Below are 20334 nucleotides of genomic sequence, written 5' to 3' on the forward strand. Positions count from 1 at the left end.
TATAGTAGAAGATGGTGGACATACTTGCCATTATTCCCCCGCACCTGGAACCATTCAGCGGCAATAGGCTGTTATCCCTGTGTCAGGAACTTTACATAAATGAATCTTGTCTTTGACCATCAAACCGCATGTTATATCAGTATCAGATATGATGCCGTTGTTATTCAGTTTACAGGTCAGAAGAAAGTCACTAATCCTGACCACGGAAATTGTGAATATTATTGAGAAAATTAAAATTATAGGTCCTGACGGCCTTTTCCCAATATTTGAATGTGAGCGAGTGAGTGAGTGAGTATGGATTTACCACGTTTTAGCAATATTCCAGCAACATCACGGCGGGGGACACCAGAAATGAGCTTCACACATTGTACCCATGTGTGGAATCGAACCCGGACCTTCAGCGTGATGAGCCAACGCTTTAACCACTAGGCTACCCCACCACCCCGAATATTTGGATGAGTGATGGATAGACTGAACAGCTGCAGACACCACTTCGGAACTCCATGACCAAGGTGGGACTCTGTAAACGCCACCATGCAGTCGGACCTCATGCCGTGCAGCTGACAGGGAAACTCGCCTGCCTACAGGGCTAATCCTGATGGATAGATATCCCAACACAATCATTCGACTTCGTTTAATGGCGTACTTCTCACACCTAAAGAATGGTCTGCGAATTGAAGCACGCACGTTTTCTATTTTTGTTGTACGGATCCTACTGTTAAGAACGAAAATACATCAGCTGAGATATCAAAGTTGTACAGCCTTGACGTCATAGTTAATGGAACTATATTAGTTCTTGCATGTGTATGTCAGTGGAACTACTAAATATAAAAACGCCAACATATGTGATTAGGTGTCCTTTTTTTACTTTAGCCGTTTCACATACAGTCCGGTTTGTTTCAATATGTCTCTATCTAGTGAATGAGTGAGTGACTATGGTTTTACGCCGCTTTAAGCAATATTTCAGCAATATCACGGCGGGGACGCCAGAAATGAGCTTCACACATTGTACCCATGTGGAGAATCGAACCCGGGTCTTCGGCGTGACGAGCGAGCGCTTTACCCACAAGGCTCCCCCAACGCCTGTCGCTGTCTAGATAATGTATGTGTCTATATCAATATTCTATTACATACACACCTTTGTGTCAATGTGTCTCTATCTAGATATTGCATATGTCTATACTTCTATTACATACACACCTTTGTGTCAACATGTCTATCTAGATATTGCATATGTCTATATTTCTATTACATACACTCCTTTGTGTCAACATGTCTCTATCTAGATACTGCATATGTCTATATTTCTATTACATACACTCCTTTGTGTCAATATGTCTATCTAGATATTGCATATGTCTATATTTCTATTACATACGATCCTTTGTGTCAACATGTCTCTATCTAGATATTGCATATGTCTATATTTCTATAACATACGATCCTTTGTGTCAACATGTCTTTATCTAGATATTGCATATGTCTATATTTCTATTACATACGATCCTCTGTGTCAATATGTCTCTATCTAGATATCATACACTCCTTTGTGTCAATATGTCTCTATCTAGATATCATACACTCCTTTGTGTCAACATGTCTCTATCTAAATATCATACACTCCTTTGTGTCAACATGTCTCTATCTAGATATTGCATATGTCTATATTTCTATTACATACGATCCTTTGTGTCAACATGTCTCTATCTAGATATTGCATATGTCTATATTTCTATTACATACACTCCTTTTTGTCAATATGTCTATCTAGATATTGCATATGTCTATATTTCTATTACATACGATCCTCTGTGTCAATATGTCTCTATCTAGATATCTTTTACTCCTTTGTGTCAATATGTCTCTATCTAGATATCGAACACACCTTTGTGTCAACATGTCTCTATCTAGATATCATACACTCCTTTGTGTCAATATGTCTCTATTTACATATCGTATATGTGTCTATTTCTATTTACATACGCTTCTTTGTGTTAATACGTCTCTGATCCTGAATATGTCTATAGCACTACTTAATGCACCGCCTAGTGTTGACATGTGTCTGATCCTGAATATGTCTATAGCACTACTTAATTCACCGCCTAGTGTTGACATGTGTCTGATCCTGAATATGTCTATAGCACTACTTAATGCACCGCCTAGTGTTGACATGTGTCTGATCCTGAATATGTCTATGGTTCTACCTCATTCACCGCCTAGTGTTGACATGTCTCTGATCCTGAATATGTCTATAGCACTACTTAATGCACCGCCTAGTGTTGACATGTCTCTGATCCTGAATATGTCTATGGTTCTACCTCATTCACCGCCTAGTGTTGACATGTGTCTGATCCTGAATATGTCTATGGTTCTACCTCATTCACCGCCTAGTGTTTACATGTCTCTGATCCTGAATATGTCTATGGTTCTACCTCATTCACTGCCTTGTGTTGACATGTCTCTGATCCTGAATATGTCTATGGTTCTACCTCATTCACTGCCTAGTGTTTACATGTCTCTGATCCTGAATATGTCTATGGTTCTACCTCATTCACCGCCTAGTGTTGACATGTCTCTGATCCTGAATATGTCTATGGTTCTACCTCATTCACCGCCTAGTGTTTACATGTCTCTGATCCTGAATATGTCTATAGCACTACTTAATGCACCGCCTAGTGTTGACATGTCTCTGATCCTGAATATGTCTATGGTTCTACCTCATTCACCGCCTAGTGTTGACATGTGTCTGATCCTGAATATGTCTATGGTTCTACCTCATTCACTGCCTAGTGTTTACATGTCTCTGATCCTGAATATGTCTATGGTTCTACCTCATTCACCGCCTAGTGTTGACATGTCTCTGATCCTGAATATGTCTATGGTTCTACCTCATTCACCGCCTAGTGTTGACATGTGTCTGATCCTGAATATGTCTATAGCACTACTTAATGCACCGCCTAGTGTTGACATGTCTCTGATCCTGAATATGTCTATGGTTCTACCTCATTCACTGCCTTGTGTTGACATGTCTCTGATCCTGAATATGTCTATGGTTCTACCTCATTCACTGCCTAGTGTTTACATGTCTCTGATCCTGAATATGTCTATGATCCCGACTATGTCTGTCTTCTACACCCCTTCCCGACCCAGCCGCCTTGTTCTGGTTCTGTTCATTGATGTGAAGAATGGGAATCACAACCTAGACTGATTAGCATTAAACAAGAAAGTCAGACATGATGACTGCCGGCAGGTCTGTTTTACTCACACCATTGTATAGTGTCACGCTTAAAAACAATCCAATCTTATCAACTAATTTGGGATGGACTGTTTTAAAGCCAGACAAAATAGCCTCTGAGGCATCAAACTTTATTACAACGGTTTCTCTGGCAGCTAAATCCGGTGGCCATTTTAAAAGGATCGAGTGTCTTCTTGTCTGCAACTTAATAGTTTCTTGAGGAAACTTTGGCCAGTGTATTTCGATGGGTGGTGTCTGCTCCTCAATCTCCGTCGCCTACATCCTATGCCCTGTATCATTACAGCATGATTGATGGAAACAATGGCCAACCTTCTGTCCTGAGTCTAACAGAGGGAGGTCAACCACAGTGCTAACGCTCTAATCATATCTTTGTTCCCAAAACGGGTTGTCATTCAAATAAATGGAGTATTGGTCAAGTAGCGAACTAATTGGCAAAGAATTTGACCAATCATCTAATTAGATATAACGAAATTGTTTTGCAGGAAATTCATCATAATTTTTTCAGATGCCGTTCAGTCCCTTCAGAATTGCTGTGCTTGAATTCTGGAATGACTTTATACAAGAGAAATTCCTTAGCTTCACGATTTCATGTGAAATGGTTTTGTTTGCCTTTTTCACGATTTTAGTTTTAAAAAATGAGAACATTCCAAGTTCTGGAGGAACCTTACATTGCCCAATAATCGGCGTTCTAAAGGAATTTTCATATGATTCATAGGGCGTCCTAGCTACTATATACACAACTGCCACATGACATATTAAGTCAGATTCAATTACTTTTGGTTGTATTAATCCTGTACAGTTGAACAGCACACAGTCTGAATTACATACTTTCCCAATGTCCGAGTGAACCTCCGAGAGTGCCATACTGTACACTATGTTTCAGTGGGTATTGTACTCGCGACGATACAAATACTTTTGTGACAGAAACGCATTCGTAGAGCTCGTGGACATGGAAACATTGCTAACCAGGACTAGCCCGAACGTATTCTTCAGACTGACAGGGTTCATCAGCTTAGGGTAATCGGTCCATTCCTTTCCCTTAACTAGTACAAATAGCTATTGTTAAGGGATTATGGTCTAAATTGGCTTAATATCAAACTGGAATCGTTCAAAATAATCTTCTTTGGGCACTTGGGATCGAATAACAGGAGAAAAGAATGACTAGTGTGGCGGTTACGTTCGTGTCAATGGCCATTAAGTCTGTTAAGACTCCCATCGCTGTGTTATTAAGTCGCTTAAATAATGATAACAGGCAATTGTGCCCAGATCGTATAAATCCTTGTTTTAGATAGAGATGCACATGGAGGGATGTATTCTGTCTGCCTGGCTTGTCGACTATTGGGAGAGATGTTGTTTATTTACTTTGATTTCTCATGTAAAGCAGTTCGTATAGATCATACCAGCACACGTGACAAGCATCATAGAATGGTGCATGCATATAGGATATGCATATCTCATAAATTATCATATTCATTATTAAGAATTCTTTCAAAAAACGTGGAACCTCAATTTATATTCTGTACGCCAAAATGTAATTTTGCATTTGCTTGATAATTGATGACAATGCACTGTGAGCATTTCCAATGTGTTTGATTCCTCGAGGAGTATAGATAATCCCACAACTTGACATGTCTTAATCAAACATAAGGGCGCGAGTGTCCCATTAGCCTTAGGCGACTTAATTTAATGTGAACAGTCGGGTAGTTTAAGGTGGTATCACAAATCATGTAATCATAGGTACACATGGCTGACTCATGGTGATCATGTGTTCTTGGGTTTACACATCTATTACCTGCATCACGTTTACCTTTTCCCCGTCACCAAACCGTGATATCATGGAAATACTGGTTCTAAAGGTGGACTTGCACAACACTCACTGGTTCACCCCAAGAACACATGCACCACAGAAAAATATAGGTTTTATTAAATATACTTATTTATAATTCATCCAGATAAAAACATATCGTGTAAATCGTTTTTAGCAAAAAAGTGCATTCAGTCACAGGCAACAACACAGGTAATGTACGTTTACAACACAGGTAATGTACGTTTACAACACAGTTTACAACACAGGTAATGTACGTTTACAACACAGGTAATGTACGTTTACAACACAGGTAATGTACGTTTAGGTCTCTCATCCTTTCATGGAATATTACATTGCTTTGAACATTGTCTTTGCAATATCATCATGTTTATGCTTATGTCTCATGATCCTAACCGAAATACCTTTTACCAAACAATACCAAATTTCTTTACCCTCACCTTCAAACGTATACCGAGTAACAGTTGGAAAACAAATTGAATGAATATGCATATTTATTCAGAATTTTCTCTGAGCCCCACAATATTCCAACTCATTACTCAGTCCAAAGAGCGCAATGCGTGGCAGAATGCAGTACCAGAAGATATCATTTGACTGGCTTGTTATCTAAATGATGACTCGTATATCAATATAATTGTAGTCGAGTACAGATGAATCTTTAATGCATCACGTCACATGCAACGTTTAATATGTTAAACGTACCATCAGCAGAAGGAGAAATTACCAATATTGGAAGAAAACTGACCAGCGTGTGGGTTAAAAGTTCTTAAATCCAAACAGTAATTGTCCTCATACATATTTATGGGCAAATATTGAGGAAATGATAGACTCTGCTGGGGCAATAGTAATAAAACGAGAGAAATAGGTATACTGTATGAGGGTTTTACTTACGTTTAAGTCCGTCTAGACGTTTGATGTTTTTCATTTGTGAAAGGTGAGGGTTAATGATCATGTCTTGCCGAGGGCTCTGAACATCATTTCTCTGAACTCTACCCTTGGAACTGAGTCAGAAATATTTGCAAATAAATTTAAAGTAATGAGTCTATGGCTCTAAGACAAATGTGAGTTTATAAGAAAATGCCCTTTCATTGAAAAAATAGAATATCACCCTGAACTTGTAAGATGATTCTTTGGTTTTGTTTAAAAGATTTGATCTAGATGCATTTTGAAAAAAATGAAATCAGTATGGTCGGTTTCAGAGATATTTCATGATATATACAGTTACAGGGTGGAGTAAATATAATGTTCCTATCCTTAATATCCCTCTCTGGCTATATAGATGCAATATCCCGATCTGGAAGGACTGTGTATCTTTCACGTTGGTTGTGGGTTAGGGATATCACTGTGTGTCTTTCACGTTGGTTGTGGGTTAGGGATATCACTGTGTATCTTTCACGTTGGTTGTGGGTTAGGGATATCACTGTGTATCTTTCACGTTGGTTGTGGGTTAGGGATATCACTGTGTATCTTTCACGTTGGTTGTGGGTTAGGGATATCACTGTTTATCACTTAATACAGCGGTATTTTCCCTGAGATGGGCTTTTTTGCCACCCTGATATGGGCAGGATTGGCATGGTCATATCTGGCCCCGGGCAAGATATCGTTATCTTGCCTGCTGAGAGGAGGGAAAATATTGATATCTTCCCCGTCAATTTTGTACACGACATCACGGAACGTTAATGAATCGAATGATGTCACATCAAGAATGATGTCATAGAGATGACGTCATGTTAGATCATACTTTGATCATGGCCGGGGAAAGGACGAAGGAAATATGGAAATCGAAACCAAGCAGTATGTTCCTGTTACTGTTTCTTCTGTTTTTCTATGTTTTCTGAGTTTATTAAATTCATTGAACGGAATATTTATCTTTGTTGTTGTGTCAGTTATTTTTTAATAAACAACGTGTATTTGGACAAAGAGATAAAACAAAAACAAACAAAAAACATGTAACTCAAAAAATCTTAATCTAGGCAGGTATTAATTGATAAAAAGATTATTACACTTCATTTTTCATATCTTGCCCGATATCATCCCGAGACAACCATATCGGACCGAGGCCTGCCTATGGGTCTGGCAAGATATGAAATATGAAGTGTAATAATCTCTACGTATCTTTCACGTTGGTTGTGGGTAAGGGATGTATCTTTCACGTTGGTTGTGGGTTAGGGATGTATCTTTCACGTTGGTTGTGGGTTAGGGATGTATCTTTCACGTTGGTTGTGGGTTAGGGATGTATCTTTCACGTTGGTTGTTGGTTAGGGATGTATCTTTCACGTTGGTTGTTGGTTAGGGGTGTATCTTTCACGTTTGTTGTGGGTTAGGGATGTATCTTTCACGTTGGTTGTGGGTTAGGGATATCACTGTATATCTTCCACGTTGGTTGAGGGGGAGTCTTTACATGGTTTGGGGAATCCGGTCTAAGCATGTAATCGTTGGCAGCGGTTTGGGGATAAACGTGTCTATAAGTGTATATTTTTCATACCATGGCTTGGTTCTTCTTCAATGAGAATCAAACTCTGGCATAAAGAGATTGGAAGGCAGGCACCTTGAATTCTATAAGCTTGCTATTAAAGTCTGCCAATGAAAATGAACCAATAGTTCTGTGTATGAACTTTTTGAGACTGTCAGCAAACTTGAGTGAAATGAGACTACTTTAACACGTGATTTTTGGCATATGAACCTAACGATTTTACTAAGCACTTAACAAGCTGTCCGGAACAAATGAAGTGAAAGAGCTAAAGCCATACCCCATCACGCAAGCTGGTACAATAAAAATGACACCCGTGAACGTTTCCACGTTATAAACCCCAAGAATTAAGTGGTCTCTTTCTGAAAGCTTCTCTAAGGTTACCGTTAGGGCTATGTGTCGGCAGAGGAAGGAACTCGGGAAGAAATATTTTCCTGGAGGGCTATTTGGCTCGCGTGACAGTGCCTTTTTCTGCTTGGCTCAAGTGGTCCCGGCGGCAAGTTTCGCGTGCCAGGGAAATTGATAGAGTTTGAGTTTTTTTCATTTTGGAAATTTGTTCAGCGCGGAACCCGCACTTAGTGTTGGACCCTTGAAACTAAAGATCAAACCAAGCGAACTGGTGGTGTTTAAAATGCAGTCTGTTTGAATTATATAAATTGTTCTACATGTTAGGTTCTAAATTCTGGCATATTGGTAGGAGTTTTCGATTTAATGCATTTTTCTTAATGTCAGTATCGTGTGTCTGTTGGTGCTTTAACATATTTTCACGTTGAATACGAATGTGATCTCATATTCTGAGGATGTTAAGACTTAAATTTAGAACATTTTATGGAAACCATAGGAAATCAGGGAAGGGCAAGCGATCACACAACATTCTGGGAAAGAAAGTCATTTATCAAAACTAGAGCACTACTGATTCTAAACCATATTTCCTTGAGACGAGCATGATATTTTGTCACGAACTTTCTCGAAGTTTCATTAAGTTACTGGGAATTTGTTTCGCCTTTGTTAACCGATGTGGTTGAAGTTGTAGGTGGTACCTTCGTGTGTGTGTGTGTGTGTGTGTGTGTGTGTGTTTGTGTGTCTGTCCGTTTGTCTTTATGTCTGTGTGTGTGTCTGTGTCTGTCCGTTTGTCTTTATGTCTGTGTGTGTCTGTATGTGTGTGTGTCTGTGTTTATCTGTCTGTCTGTGTCTGTCCGTTTGTCTTTATGTCTGTGTGTCTGTCTGTGTCTATGTGTGTGTATGTGTGTGTCTGTCTGTCTGTCTGTGTCTGTCCGTTTGTCTTTATGTATGTGTGTTGTGTCTGTATGCACCAGTGTATCCACCATCAACCACTCTCTACCGTTAGGAGTACCGTTATTCATACAGTCAGAGTCTGGCTGATCATACCAACTGTTTATGGCTGATAGCCGCTCTCATCCATCATGATTCACGTGCTTGGTCATTAGGTGAATTATCGCTCACGCAACCTTCTTGAATATTAATAATATGCTTTGTTCTACAAATATAACCGGTGTTTATTGGGATATTACAATATCAATAAATGTCACAAGCTTCTCATCGCGGTTCAGAATAGGAAATTAAGGTCAATAATTATACATTTTCTTCCTGCTTGGCAATTGTCACTTATTATCAAGATTTATAACCCTTTTGGTATCGCTGAAGAAAATATTGATTGGTCAAAGTGTATAAAGTGGTTATTTGAAATTGCGTAAATTTAATAAATATGCTAATAATTTCGCTGTTGTTTTTAATGTAATTTGTGATTATACGCATTAAGAAAACTCAGTCATAATTCAAACAAGGGTTTGATTTTTTGTCGTAATATTTATTCAAACTGCCATACCGTTAAGCCGATGTTATCCTTGGTTAAACTCTTTTCTTAAAGGCATTTTGAATGCAAGTTGAAAAGTTTAATGCCTTTAGAGTATTATTCGGAATTTTAACGAGCATTTTAGTCAAGCCCGTCATCATCATCATCACCATCATCATCATCACCATCATCATTACCACCACCATTTATGAAAACTTCCAACGCAGTTCGTCCGACACAATATTGCATGCATGCGTCAGAGACTAAGTCATGAGACAACAAGTTGTGACGTAGTAACGTCTTCACCAGTCTACACTCTAAACCCGTGAAAATCCGGGTTTTCAGCAACCCATGTTTGTCGTAAGAGCCGACAAACGGGATCGGGTGGTCAGCCTTGCTATATACTGTGTCGTACTGAGATTTCCTTTCATGTAACTTCCATAGTAGTTTAACACTACAGTAAGTTGATCGTTTTCCCCTACACATTTTACCTGCTGTTGTATTGTCAGTTATGGCGAGTCATGTATGAAGAAGAACAACAACAGTGTGTCTATATGTGCTGCTGTTGCTGCTACTGCTCATTTTGATGGTATGTCTCACTAAGTCGTACAGGGCATTTGCTCAAACCACAATTTAAGGCGTGACTCACATTGTGAGTTCGAAACCTAGACTCACTCCGATTTGGATTCAGTGTGAATCAACACAAGACCATGATGCTCAAACGAACGTCGGTGGTTTTACTAACATACGGCTTTTGGGAGCAACTGCGACTAGAGTCAGCAAACTAGTTCTTTAAGTTTGACAAACCACTAGCAAGAAATAGAATCTGACTTTCTTCTCACAAACATGTGGCCAACGTTTCATTGTTTTCAAACTCGAGTTTGCAGCGTGAATGGTTGTCAACCCATCAGATTATACGTACATTACATGATATTTACCTCCGTCCGCCACAAATGGCGTTTGTGTTTTAGAAAGTGAAGAGGAACGAAGTAGCAACATACATTTGTTGTGTTAGGCCACCCTGAAACTTCAATAGCTTCATAAAATACAGGGCACCAAGTTGTGGCACAGTTGTCCTAATACGAAACGAGAACAGGTGAAAAGGTCATATACACATTTAATATTTATCTAAAACTGGTTAAACGTATCGAAAATACAATAATAAATATAACACGAAAATATTCAACTCGCTAAATCTAAATTCTGGCGTAATAAAATGACATCGGTTCGTTTTATCTATATCCTTAACGACACGATTTATGATTATGATTCCATATGTGCAAGTAGTTGCATATTGTTAAGAGTAGTATATATTTCTTATGGTATACGTGTTACTAAAATATTCCATTGTCAAGTTCACATTGCGTTGTGTATGTCTGCCTAAGCACCTAATCTCTCAAATGAAAGTTTCTGAACAAACGCGATGGACCCAAATCAGCTATTCATCCATTACTCTCTAGTGCGCCGGAAACATCCAACGAGGTCTGTCAGTCAATCTGCGCCAGCTTTACCCCATGACTGGACCTTGAGTCTGGACTTGGTGATGTCACTGTACTCGGACAGTTCGTCAGTGTACTGCGCATGTCCTCAGTGTCAGGAGTTCCGCTCCGACTTCTCTGACGTTTATGCAAACTGATTATTTTCTTCAGACGATTGTGTGGCCCCTGTTTGGGTAAGCCCACCGCTGGTTTAGTGATGACCTTGTTGTAGGTTGAGATCACGCCTCCTTTCTGTTTGGCAGAATATCTGATTGAGGCCACCTGCCTGCGTTTGTTGATTTCTTCAATGACCTCTGGAGGGTGAACAAGGTCGAAGGGACTCAAATCAACAAATGGAATGGAGTGATACACGGCAATCTGAAATGAAGAGAAACGCGTCAGTTTAAATAAAGTGCAATCGAACACACTTTGAAATCAGAGACCATATAATATTATATGGTCTCTGTTGAAATGAACTTTGGAAACTCCCCCATGGCCTTGTTTGTGTTTTGTATAATATTGTACCGCTAGTGGGTGGTTGGGGAGGTGAGACCGTGAGCGGGTGAGTATTCGGGTTTAACTGCTGTGCAGTGACATTGTCCGGCATGCAGCCTCCAATGCAATTCGTTACAGTTTATGCAATATGGCTTTTGTCTGGTGGTCCGCATAACTTAAAAATGGACAGGGGCGGATGCAGCTTTTTTTTAGAAAGGGCGGGTGCACAGTTCACTTTCACCCGTTTTCACGAGAGTTTCAATGGTTATTTAATACACTTTCGGGACCAAAATGAGGAGGTGTGCAATACACACACACACACTCAACCCCCAACCCCACGACCCACCCGCTTCTGGATCCGCCTCCGATGGACAAGCAGCAACAAGGGAATGTAGGCATTAGCCTTACCCCATTCCATCATAGTATGAATGTAAGGATCTGTAATTTCGATTGCCCATTTAAACATTGACCGTATTAACAAGCTATGAAGTAAAGCTGTTATTGAGAAGAACAGTGGTCTCCAGCGATTGGCCTTTTCTGCGCCAAGGGGTCTTGCTCTGTATTGGTTTAACATTGAGCATACAGAACAACGTGGTTTGATGTTTTCGTTTCCTATGAGTAGGCCTACTGAAATATAGTCTTTACCACATGAAAATGAACTGCAGCTGCTACTTATGAAACAGCTAAACGGTAAAGAACCTACAGTGCTCGGAGTCTCGATGAGTTTGGGCAATACTGGTGGCAGTTTGTGGCGGACCTTCCTCTTGTAAGACTTGCCCAATATGTTGCTGCCAACCATCTTCTGCTCAGCGGTATCGGGGCCACCTTTGTAGTCCCGCCTCTGCAGGTGTGGGAACTGGGTCCTCAACTGCTCCATGCCCCTCTGCCGAACTATCTTCATAGCGAGCTCCCAGTGGGGCGTTTCACCTCCGTTGAGGACCCTGAGGGTCTTAGCAGAGCCGGCTCGACGTAGCTCTTTAGGGATGTTCCTTTTGATGTTGTCGGGTATGATCGTCCTCGGTAGCTTCTTCCACCTCTCGCCGAATGTTCCAATGTATCTGCCACAGATGGTCCACAGTCTGATGGCACAATCCACACTGGCGGTAATTATCAGTTCACGGTCCTCTATGAAGTCGATGCTATTGACTGGACACACATGAGCGCGGAATGAGTTGAGCAGGCGTGGCGTCTTCACGCTCTTTTCGGGTTTGCTGCGCAGTGGTGGAGGACGTGTGTTAAATATACGCGCTTGTCTCGTAATCTGGAATAAGCTTTGTCCATAAGCACTTTCAACCCTTAGAAAAGTGAACTTTTCTTTCAATCGGTCTAAGTGTCTGGCCTCTTCTCTCTGCGACATGTTTGTGTCTGTGCAGTAGCCAATGAGGTCCCAGACTTTCACATAGCCTGATATGTCTGCAGTGAACAGATATCTGTTTTGGGCATCAGTGGCAATAGTAGAAATGCTGTCCCCTACCACATGGGATGCATAGAACTGCCCTAAAAGTCCTCCTTGGTGATGAAGAGACCAGGCTCGAACCCATCCCTCTGCACCCGCTGTTACCATAACAGCCGTCTTCTTCTCTAGAGCTTCACGTGTATTCAGAAATATTATTTTCTCAACCGCTGCCTCGTAGGCTTGACAGATATTTTCGTATTCATCCCTGCTGAACTTGCTCCTTGGTTTAAACTTCCCAGACGGGCTGTTGATCTGTTCAGTGTCCAAGGCACGGAGAAGGGGATGTTCGCACGAATGGGTTGAAGACATCTTACTTGGCGTGGTGCTCTCGTTTGACCCATCCTCTTCCTCCTTCAGTCTCCCCAGCCGTGACCCCCACCTGAGACTCTTCCTCGGACTGCTGCTACTGCTTCTCCTGGAAGAGGTCCTGCCATCAGCTGGGGTGGACATGGAGGAGGGCTGGCTGGGATGAGGAGTTTCTGACATGTCCATTTCTAGTTCCTCCTCTGCCTCCTCCGTGTTGTCCCTATTAAAGGTATCCATGATTGGTCGTACACCATGGTGAGCGTTGAGACGACTGTACATGTGCCCTGTGTCACGTGCCCAGATGACTATGTCGCCATCATAAGAACTGGTTGCTATTATGTTAGGGCTGAGGTATGCAATATTGAGGATGTCTTCTTTGTGTCGTGTCTGCCACGTCTTCCGACTCTCTTCACCACCACCATCCACGTAGATGTGAACTTTCCTATCCCACCCGGCTACGTAGATGCGGTGTTTGGAGCTTACTATCCCCGTTATAACGCTTTCGTCAGGTATTTGAAATTTCTGGAGACAGGCACCATTATTAAAGTTCCATACTTTGACACTGCCGTCCCTCGCGCCGGTAATGATACGGCGGCCTCCCGTGTCAAATGTCATAACTGTAATTTCAACAGGAATTTCGACGCCATTTTCGATTGAACTGTGAGCGTTGATGAACTGCATTATCTTTTCTCCTGAAAGCAGAAATATGCTACAGTATTATTTATTTCATCTCTCTATGTGCATGTGTGTCTCTATGAGTGTCTGTGTCTGTGTGGTAATGTGTGTACTTAAAGATTGACACAGCGAAGATGATATAATCTGTTTGATTGGCATTTTAGAAGTTGATGAATAATAACAATATGATACTTCATGGATAGGAATCTATACCGAAGCGTCTCATCATAATATTATAAAGAATTTGTTACCCATAAAGTATTATACCTTTCTTATGAAGATGGTATAATACGATACAGACAAACACCACACACCACACACACCAACCACACACCAACACCGACATCTCCAACACACCTAACAACACCTACACCTTATCATTAATTACCAGCGGACTTCAAAGAGACGTGACAGATCAACAACGAATTTGTAACAAAACACTCTTGTCAGTAAAAAGTTGGGGTGATTAGACAAGTTTCTATAGTAATACATTTAGCGACAACATTTACCAAATTGTGAAAAATGTTAATGACGCACTGGCCACACACGAAATGAAAAGGATTGTGTTTTCTTTTCCTCATTTTTTGTTATGTAATGATGGGGATGAATCATGCCGTGTTTCCTTCGTTCCATCAACTCCTGCCACGATCGCTTTCATCACGGAAACTGAATGGTAAATCTTGTGCATAAATAAAATTATTTTACTGGCGCTTCAGGACTTTCACCCGACAATAACTGATGGATGCTTATCACGTGAGTGAGCATTGCCTTGCGACAGGAGCACGAGCACTTTGAATGGGTACATTAAACCCGTGAAGATCCGGGTTAGAATTGATCTGCAGTAACCCATGCTTGTTGTAAGAGGCGACTAACGGGATCGGGTGGTCAGACTCGCTGACTTGATTGACACATGTCATCGTATCCCAGTTGTGTAGATCGATGCTCATGCTGTTGATCACTGGATTGTCTGGTCAAGACTCGATTATTTACAGACCGCCGCTGTATCGCTGAGTGCAGCGTAAAGCTAAACTCACTCGCTGGTACGCACGCGGGGAACCAGTCCACTGTCGGCGAACTACTGGACTACGTCACAGTTTGACAAAGCGAACAAACTGTGTTAAAAGAAATTGCAATAATTCGATAACGATAATCAGGAGAAATTGGTGTGAAGCTATCATTGTTGCATGTGATTCCTTCTTTCGTTTCTGTTCACCAACAAGGTATAACGACAAGATAAGTTGTGTCGTATCTATACAAGAGACGTTATTGAGTTTTTGAAACAATACCATGGAACTGGATTCTGAACTTTATACTCTTACGTCAGATACTTTCAGAGTGGACCACGTATTTTGCATGCAGTCAGATCAATTATCTATCTACATTGATCAGTATCATGTAGAAGCATGAAAGTCCTTATTCAAAGCGTGTCTGTATTCTTGATAGAAGTCTTTTCTTCTCAAGGAAGTAATTCAATCGATTTATGATTGATCTTTATGTGGATCAGATATTTACACCACCATTTCCCAGACAGACAGACAGACAGGTTTATTCGGTAATTTAGTCCCATGGCCCGTATTACATACATTTGGCAAAAGTCAATACATACTGAGTAAAGCTGAGTATACTTTAGTATTGATTAATGTTATATTTATTTATTCTTTATACGGCGGACTAGTGAAAGATATTTACTCAATGATCTTAAAATATGGATATTGACCGATGACAACAGTCGGATGAAGGTTTCAGTTGTCGGTGGTTGAGTCAAATGATTTGAAAAACAGTTAGATCTTAGTTTGGAATATTTTGGACATATTAATAAGATATGGAATTCATCTTCTCTGTAATCATGGCCAGCAGCATGACAAAAGAGGCAGAGACGTTCAATATACGGGGTGTTTGTATGACGGCCACATTCCACTGCGAGTCTGAAGTTACAGCACGGAAACTGGGTTATAATTTTACGTTGATTTGGTAGCAGTTCACTAGTTAAGTATGGTTCGACGCTGAGAAATGATTTAAATTGTGAATAGTAATTACATTTGGATGACGAAAATACTGATGCACGCCAGTATTCAGTGAAGCAGTCATACAATCTCAGTTTAAACATTTCCATAAATGTGGATATACAGCCTATGTCTTGAGATATCCATAAGAAACCAATATGAGAAGCCCATGTTGTTTTACCATTATCGTCCAGAGTTTTCATCATTTGATATGCCTGATAGGGGAGTCTGTTTCGTGGAAGCTGCATCAGTCTGCACTAGTACTTGACTGCTCTTGAGAAATATTGATACTGGAGGGGAGCTCTCACACACTCTCCCAGAACCATGTTGTTATTGGTAGTTTTACTGACTTTAAGAAATGACTTGCAAAATCTGGTGTGCACAGTTTCAATAATTTTACAGTAGCTTGTTCCCCATATTTCAGATCCGTAACAGGGTATTGGTGCAATCATAGAATCAGTTTTTTCCGTTTGTCACTGATGCTACTTTTACGTATGATATATCTCAGCCCGAGTGTCAGTTACAGGATTAACCGAGTCATAGAAAGTGCATCATACCATCAATGTGCACCTGCTAATCTGACTTATGTAACATTAATAATGTTTAAATGGGTTTTTGTCGTTCGTTCGTTACACACATATTTTATTTTTTACGTGTTTGAAGATGAAACATAAAAATATCTGCAACATGAACGTAGTTCCTATGATGTGAAATATTCAGTGTTGTAATTTCACATAAACAGTGTAGTGAACAAGGATTTCGTTCAATGTTCATTATAGAAAATGTTACATATTTTCGATTAAGTGCATATGCACACAATGCGTTTAAGGAAGTGTCTTGGTCACTGAATGTTATTATGTTGTTTTATGGACAAATCAAAAATGTGTTTGTCACAAACGTTTTCGATTATTCGTCGTCTTGTTTTGCAAAATAGAATCAATTTATATTGAAAAGAATGTTGTGATTACAGGATATGAAACTGTTTGATATATGTTTATAAGAATTGTTAAATACAACTTTAAACCATGTCATGCATTCCTTTGCTCAAACCTTACATCATTATTCTGAGAGTAGCTTGCATCCTTTGTTGTGAAATTATGGAGAAATTATGGAGAGCAATAGTCACATAAAAATTTTCAAGGAAATGTCAAATATTGAAAATAATTTTGCGAGTTTTGAAATATTCTTTCTGATTTGAGTTGAACTGATGCCAAACAGGTGTATGTGTTGTCCAGTTAATCGTTTGTCTAACCAATACATTATTTACGTGGTAAAGCCGGTCATTTCATGTTCTGTCTACAGAGTATCAAATTCGGACTTTCGAACAGAGATTTTGAGTACTATGAACGGAACATAGGTGTGATAAATCAGTACGTCACATAAAACTGTTGTTGTTGTTGTTGTTGTAAATTCACTACATTTAGGATAAAGCTACAACTCCGTTATTACTGGTGCAACTTTAGTTAATATACACCTAGCATAATGAATTTACATGTTTGATAGGGCTACATGCCTGTCTAATTGTACAGCTGTGGGTAGATCTAGCTCAACGTTCACTCTTATAAAAATTAGAAAAAAAATGCGATATCCAGATGGTTAACGCCCATTTCGGTATTACAATGTGAAGTCAGCCTCTAAATTACTCGAGTCGAGATAAAACAAACCAATTATTTATACCATTTATGACCATCATCCTTTGCTGTCAACCATGATCATGAGCATCATGAAGTGCGATCAACCAATTCACCAAGCCTGACAACCGGGTCCAATTAATTGCTTCATAGAACAAGCACAGACTAACTTGGAATCAAGGCAGGATTGTCACTTTTATGTAAGACGGAGTTTTACCATACCCACCATTGTCGATATTCCATATGCTGACCACAGACTCCTCACAGGCGCTGACCATTACGTTGAAGGTAGGGTTGTACAGTGCTTTCACCACCGGTTTAGTGTGGGATATAACCTCTGCAATCTTCTCGTCCTCGTCCTTGTGTTCCAGCAGAGCTAACTCATTGGTCGCAAGAATTAGATGCTGCAACTTCCGGTTGAAGGTGAGGGCAGAGATCGGGAACGGCCCCAACTTGACCATACGACCACTGATATGCTGAAGACAAATATGGTCCTTCAGGTCGTAGATTCTGATTGTTTTACCCTTATCGATACTGATCAGCATGTTTTTTCTCCCATTTAAGACTGTGTGAATGACTGGTTTGAGATGTCCCTTGAGTATGACTATCGCCCTGTTGGCGACATACGGGTTAAAAAGGCGAATATTATAATCCATGCCTCCTGTTGCGATGATATTATGCGTAGGACAGTAGTCAAAGCAGAGGACACCTTTCATCACTTTAAAATAGGCTGGCGATTTCTTCTTGACGAAGTCTCCCATAAAGAGGGCCGTGTTGGAACACTGACAACATGACAGGACGCAGCTGAGCTCTGGCACATACTGGATCTTACACACCCAATCATCGTGAACATTGCTTAGCTTGTATGCTTTCACGTTTGGCACATACCCTCTGAGCAGCTCGGCAAAACTGACTTTCTTGACCGTGTCTTTCTTCTGGTCCTGAGAACCGAACATTGCACCTCCTCTCTGAATTTCAAAGTTGACCGAATAAAGATTGCCAGCCGTATCACCCCATATCAGAACAGTGTGTTTCCTATCCTTTAGGTCCGCCCGGCAATCTAAACACGTCACACAATCTTCCAGCCCCGTGATCATATACCGCTTCACCAGCTTCTTAGTCGACATTTCAAAGAAGGTAATATCCCTGTCTGTGGAGGCGACAGCGAGCATGTTGTTGTTATAGAGACACGCCATGTCGACATACCACGGCTGTGTTTTACGGTCAGAAGGGCTGAATGCTGGGATTGACCGTACATGGTTCATCTGAATAGTCCAGAAGCTCAACACCCCGTCTCTACTGAGGGTAGCATACTTGCCATTAGTAAGGTCGACCTTGGTGCTTCTCTTAGTGAGGTGGGGGTAGAAGGAGATCCGGACTATAATTTCGTGGTGCCTTGTGTGAATCTGCTTCATATCGTTTGGAAAAGGCTTTTCTCTCAGCATCTGCATCATCTGGTTCTTCTCCTTGTATTCTAGGAGGTTGTAGGTGAGGTACTCCTCCCAGTCTATGGTGCCATCACAGTTGGCGTCCATCTTCATGAACATCATATCAAGGTCGAAGTCGCTGAGGTCTTGGTGCAAGGTCTGCCGAATTGCGACCTTGAACTCATCCAGAGTCAAACCCGGCAAACCCTCCAGACTGGCCTTTGTGAATATCATCTGGGAAATTGAGAGAACTACCAATAAGCCATCGTTTAACCTATACATTGTCTGCTATAATGAATTTATTCTTGTCTCATTCTTACCAGTTTACATATTATCGTTAAGGTATGTTAAATACGGCCCAAAGGTGTACGTGTGATATGTCCTGTCAGTTATTTTATAACATTGGAATTAAAACTTACTGACCCTTACGGAGTTCAGGATTTAATGGCTTAAAAAGTATACTTATTCCGTTTTAAAAAATGCCCTACCTGCAATCTGTTGAGTTTAACATTGTCTGCGGCTTCGTGTAGGTTAATATCTCCAGCAGCTTTAGTTTTCCTGCGATTACCTAGGTAGTTACAAGATGGGGAGTCAATAGTGTCCTCAGTCGTTCCTCGAGGCCTCATCCCTCCCCTTCGTCCACCGGGATCGACTTTGGGTCTTGATGTCGACATTGCTGCTGTTGGCGCAATGGACAGGCGGCGCATTTTGACAGTTTCCTTAAAAGATGTTTCGACTTAGATTTGTTTCATTGTGTACAGTTTAACACCGTAAGTGTCATATAACATAGACGCATTCCCTGATGCCTGCACGGTAACACGCTCACATAGTCCGCCATGGTGGGCTGGCGACCAATATTTGGTTGTTTTTTCGTCATGGTAACATTGGAATCTCCACGACGTCATAACAATTGTGACGTACTTTCCCGAAACGTTCCTTTGATGCATATGTGACGCGGGGGTCCTTATGACGTCATGTCTGTCTGTCTGTCTGTAATCTCGGTTACTTTCGTCAACAATATTCAGGCTTTCCGATATATGACAATGACAAAGACAATACTTTATTACCCGTGAGGGAATTCTTGTGTAAATTACAGAGCTCAAACATTAATTAAATGATTAAATTATTTTCATACAATAAATAACACACATATAACACGCCAACAAGGTAAGACAAACACTAGGAATCCGCCGGGATTATTGCGTAAAACTAAAGTCACTCACTCACTCATCTACATACATAATATTGAGTATCGTTAATAATTAGTTTACTACATTTTCAATATGAGAAACAAAACGCCAATTATTTATTAATTGGGTTATTTTAGTCTCTGAATAGTGTAAACCAGATGTTTACAGAAAATTGTTCTTAAATATTTAAAGAACAACACAAAATCTTTGGAATAAACTGTTTTTTCTAAAGAAGAATTTATGGCATATTTTGCAAAACCATTGTACATGTTATAAAAATGCGTTCAGAGAAATATTTCTAAAACGTTT

At 40.4% G+C, this 20334-nt stretch overlaps 1 protein-coding gene across 1 annotated transcript; it reads right to left on the reverse strand.

Moving 5' to 3' along the window:
- Window positions 1-10068: 10068 nt before the first annotated feature.
- Window positions 10069-19463, reverse strand: LOC124277727 (WD repeat-containing protein on Y chromosome-like). Its single transcript, XM_046713451.1, has 4 exons — window positions 19324-19463; window positions 17635-19069; window positions 12041-13791; window positions 10069-11220 (listed from the first exon to the last, which is right to left on the reverse strand). The coding sequence occupies exons 1-4, from the start codon at window positions 19459-19461 to the stop codon at window positions 10852-10854; spliced, it is 3693 nt and encodes a 1230-aa protein (XP_046569407.1). The 5' UTR covers window positions 19462-19463; the 3' UTR covers window positions 10069-10851.
- Between the last annotated feature and the right edge of the window lie 871 nt (window positions 19464-20334).

Source organism: Haliotis rubra, unplaced genomic scaffold, assembly GCF_003918875.1.
Source record: "Haliotis rubra isolate DU_JTF1 unplaced genomic scaffold, ASM391887v1 Scf226, whole genome shotgun sequence".
In the NCBI taxonomy this organism is placed as follows: Eukaryota; Metazoa; Mollusca; class Gastropoda; order Lepetellida; family Haliotidae; genus Haliotis; species Haliotis rubra.

What these genes read in the sequence shown, in the direction of transcription:
- LOC124277727 (XM_046713451.1), bottom strand. Translation starts at nt 19,461, where the DNA reads ATGAGGCCTCGAGGAACGACTGAGGACACTATTGACTCCCCATCTTGT. An exon ending in TTAAACTCAACAGATTGCAG is followed by an intron (nt 19,070 to 19,323) that starts GTAGGGCATTTT and finishes TCAATTTCCCAG; the next exon opens with ATGATATTCACAAAGGCCAG. An exon ending in CATATGGAATATCGACAATG is followed by an intron (nt 13,792 to 17,634) that starts GTGGGTATGGTA and finishes TTCTGCTTTCAG; the next exon opens with GAGAAAAGATAATGCAGTTC.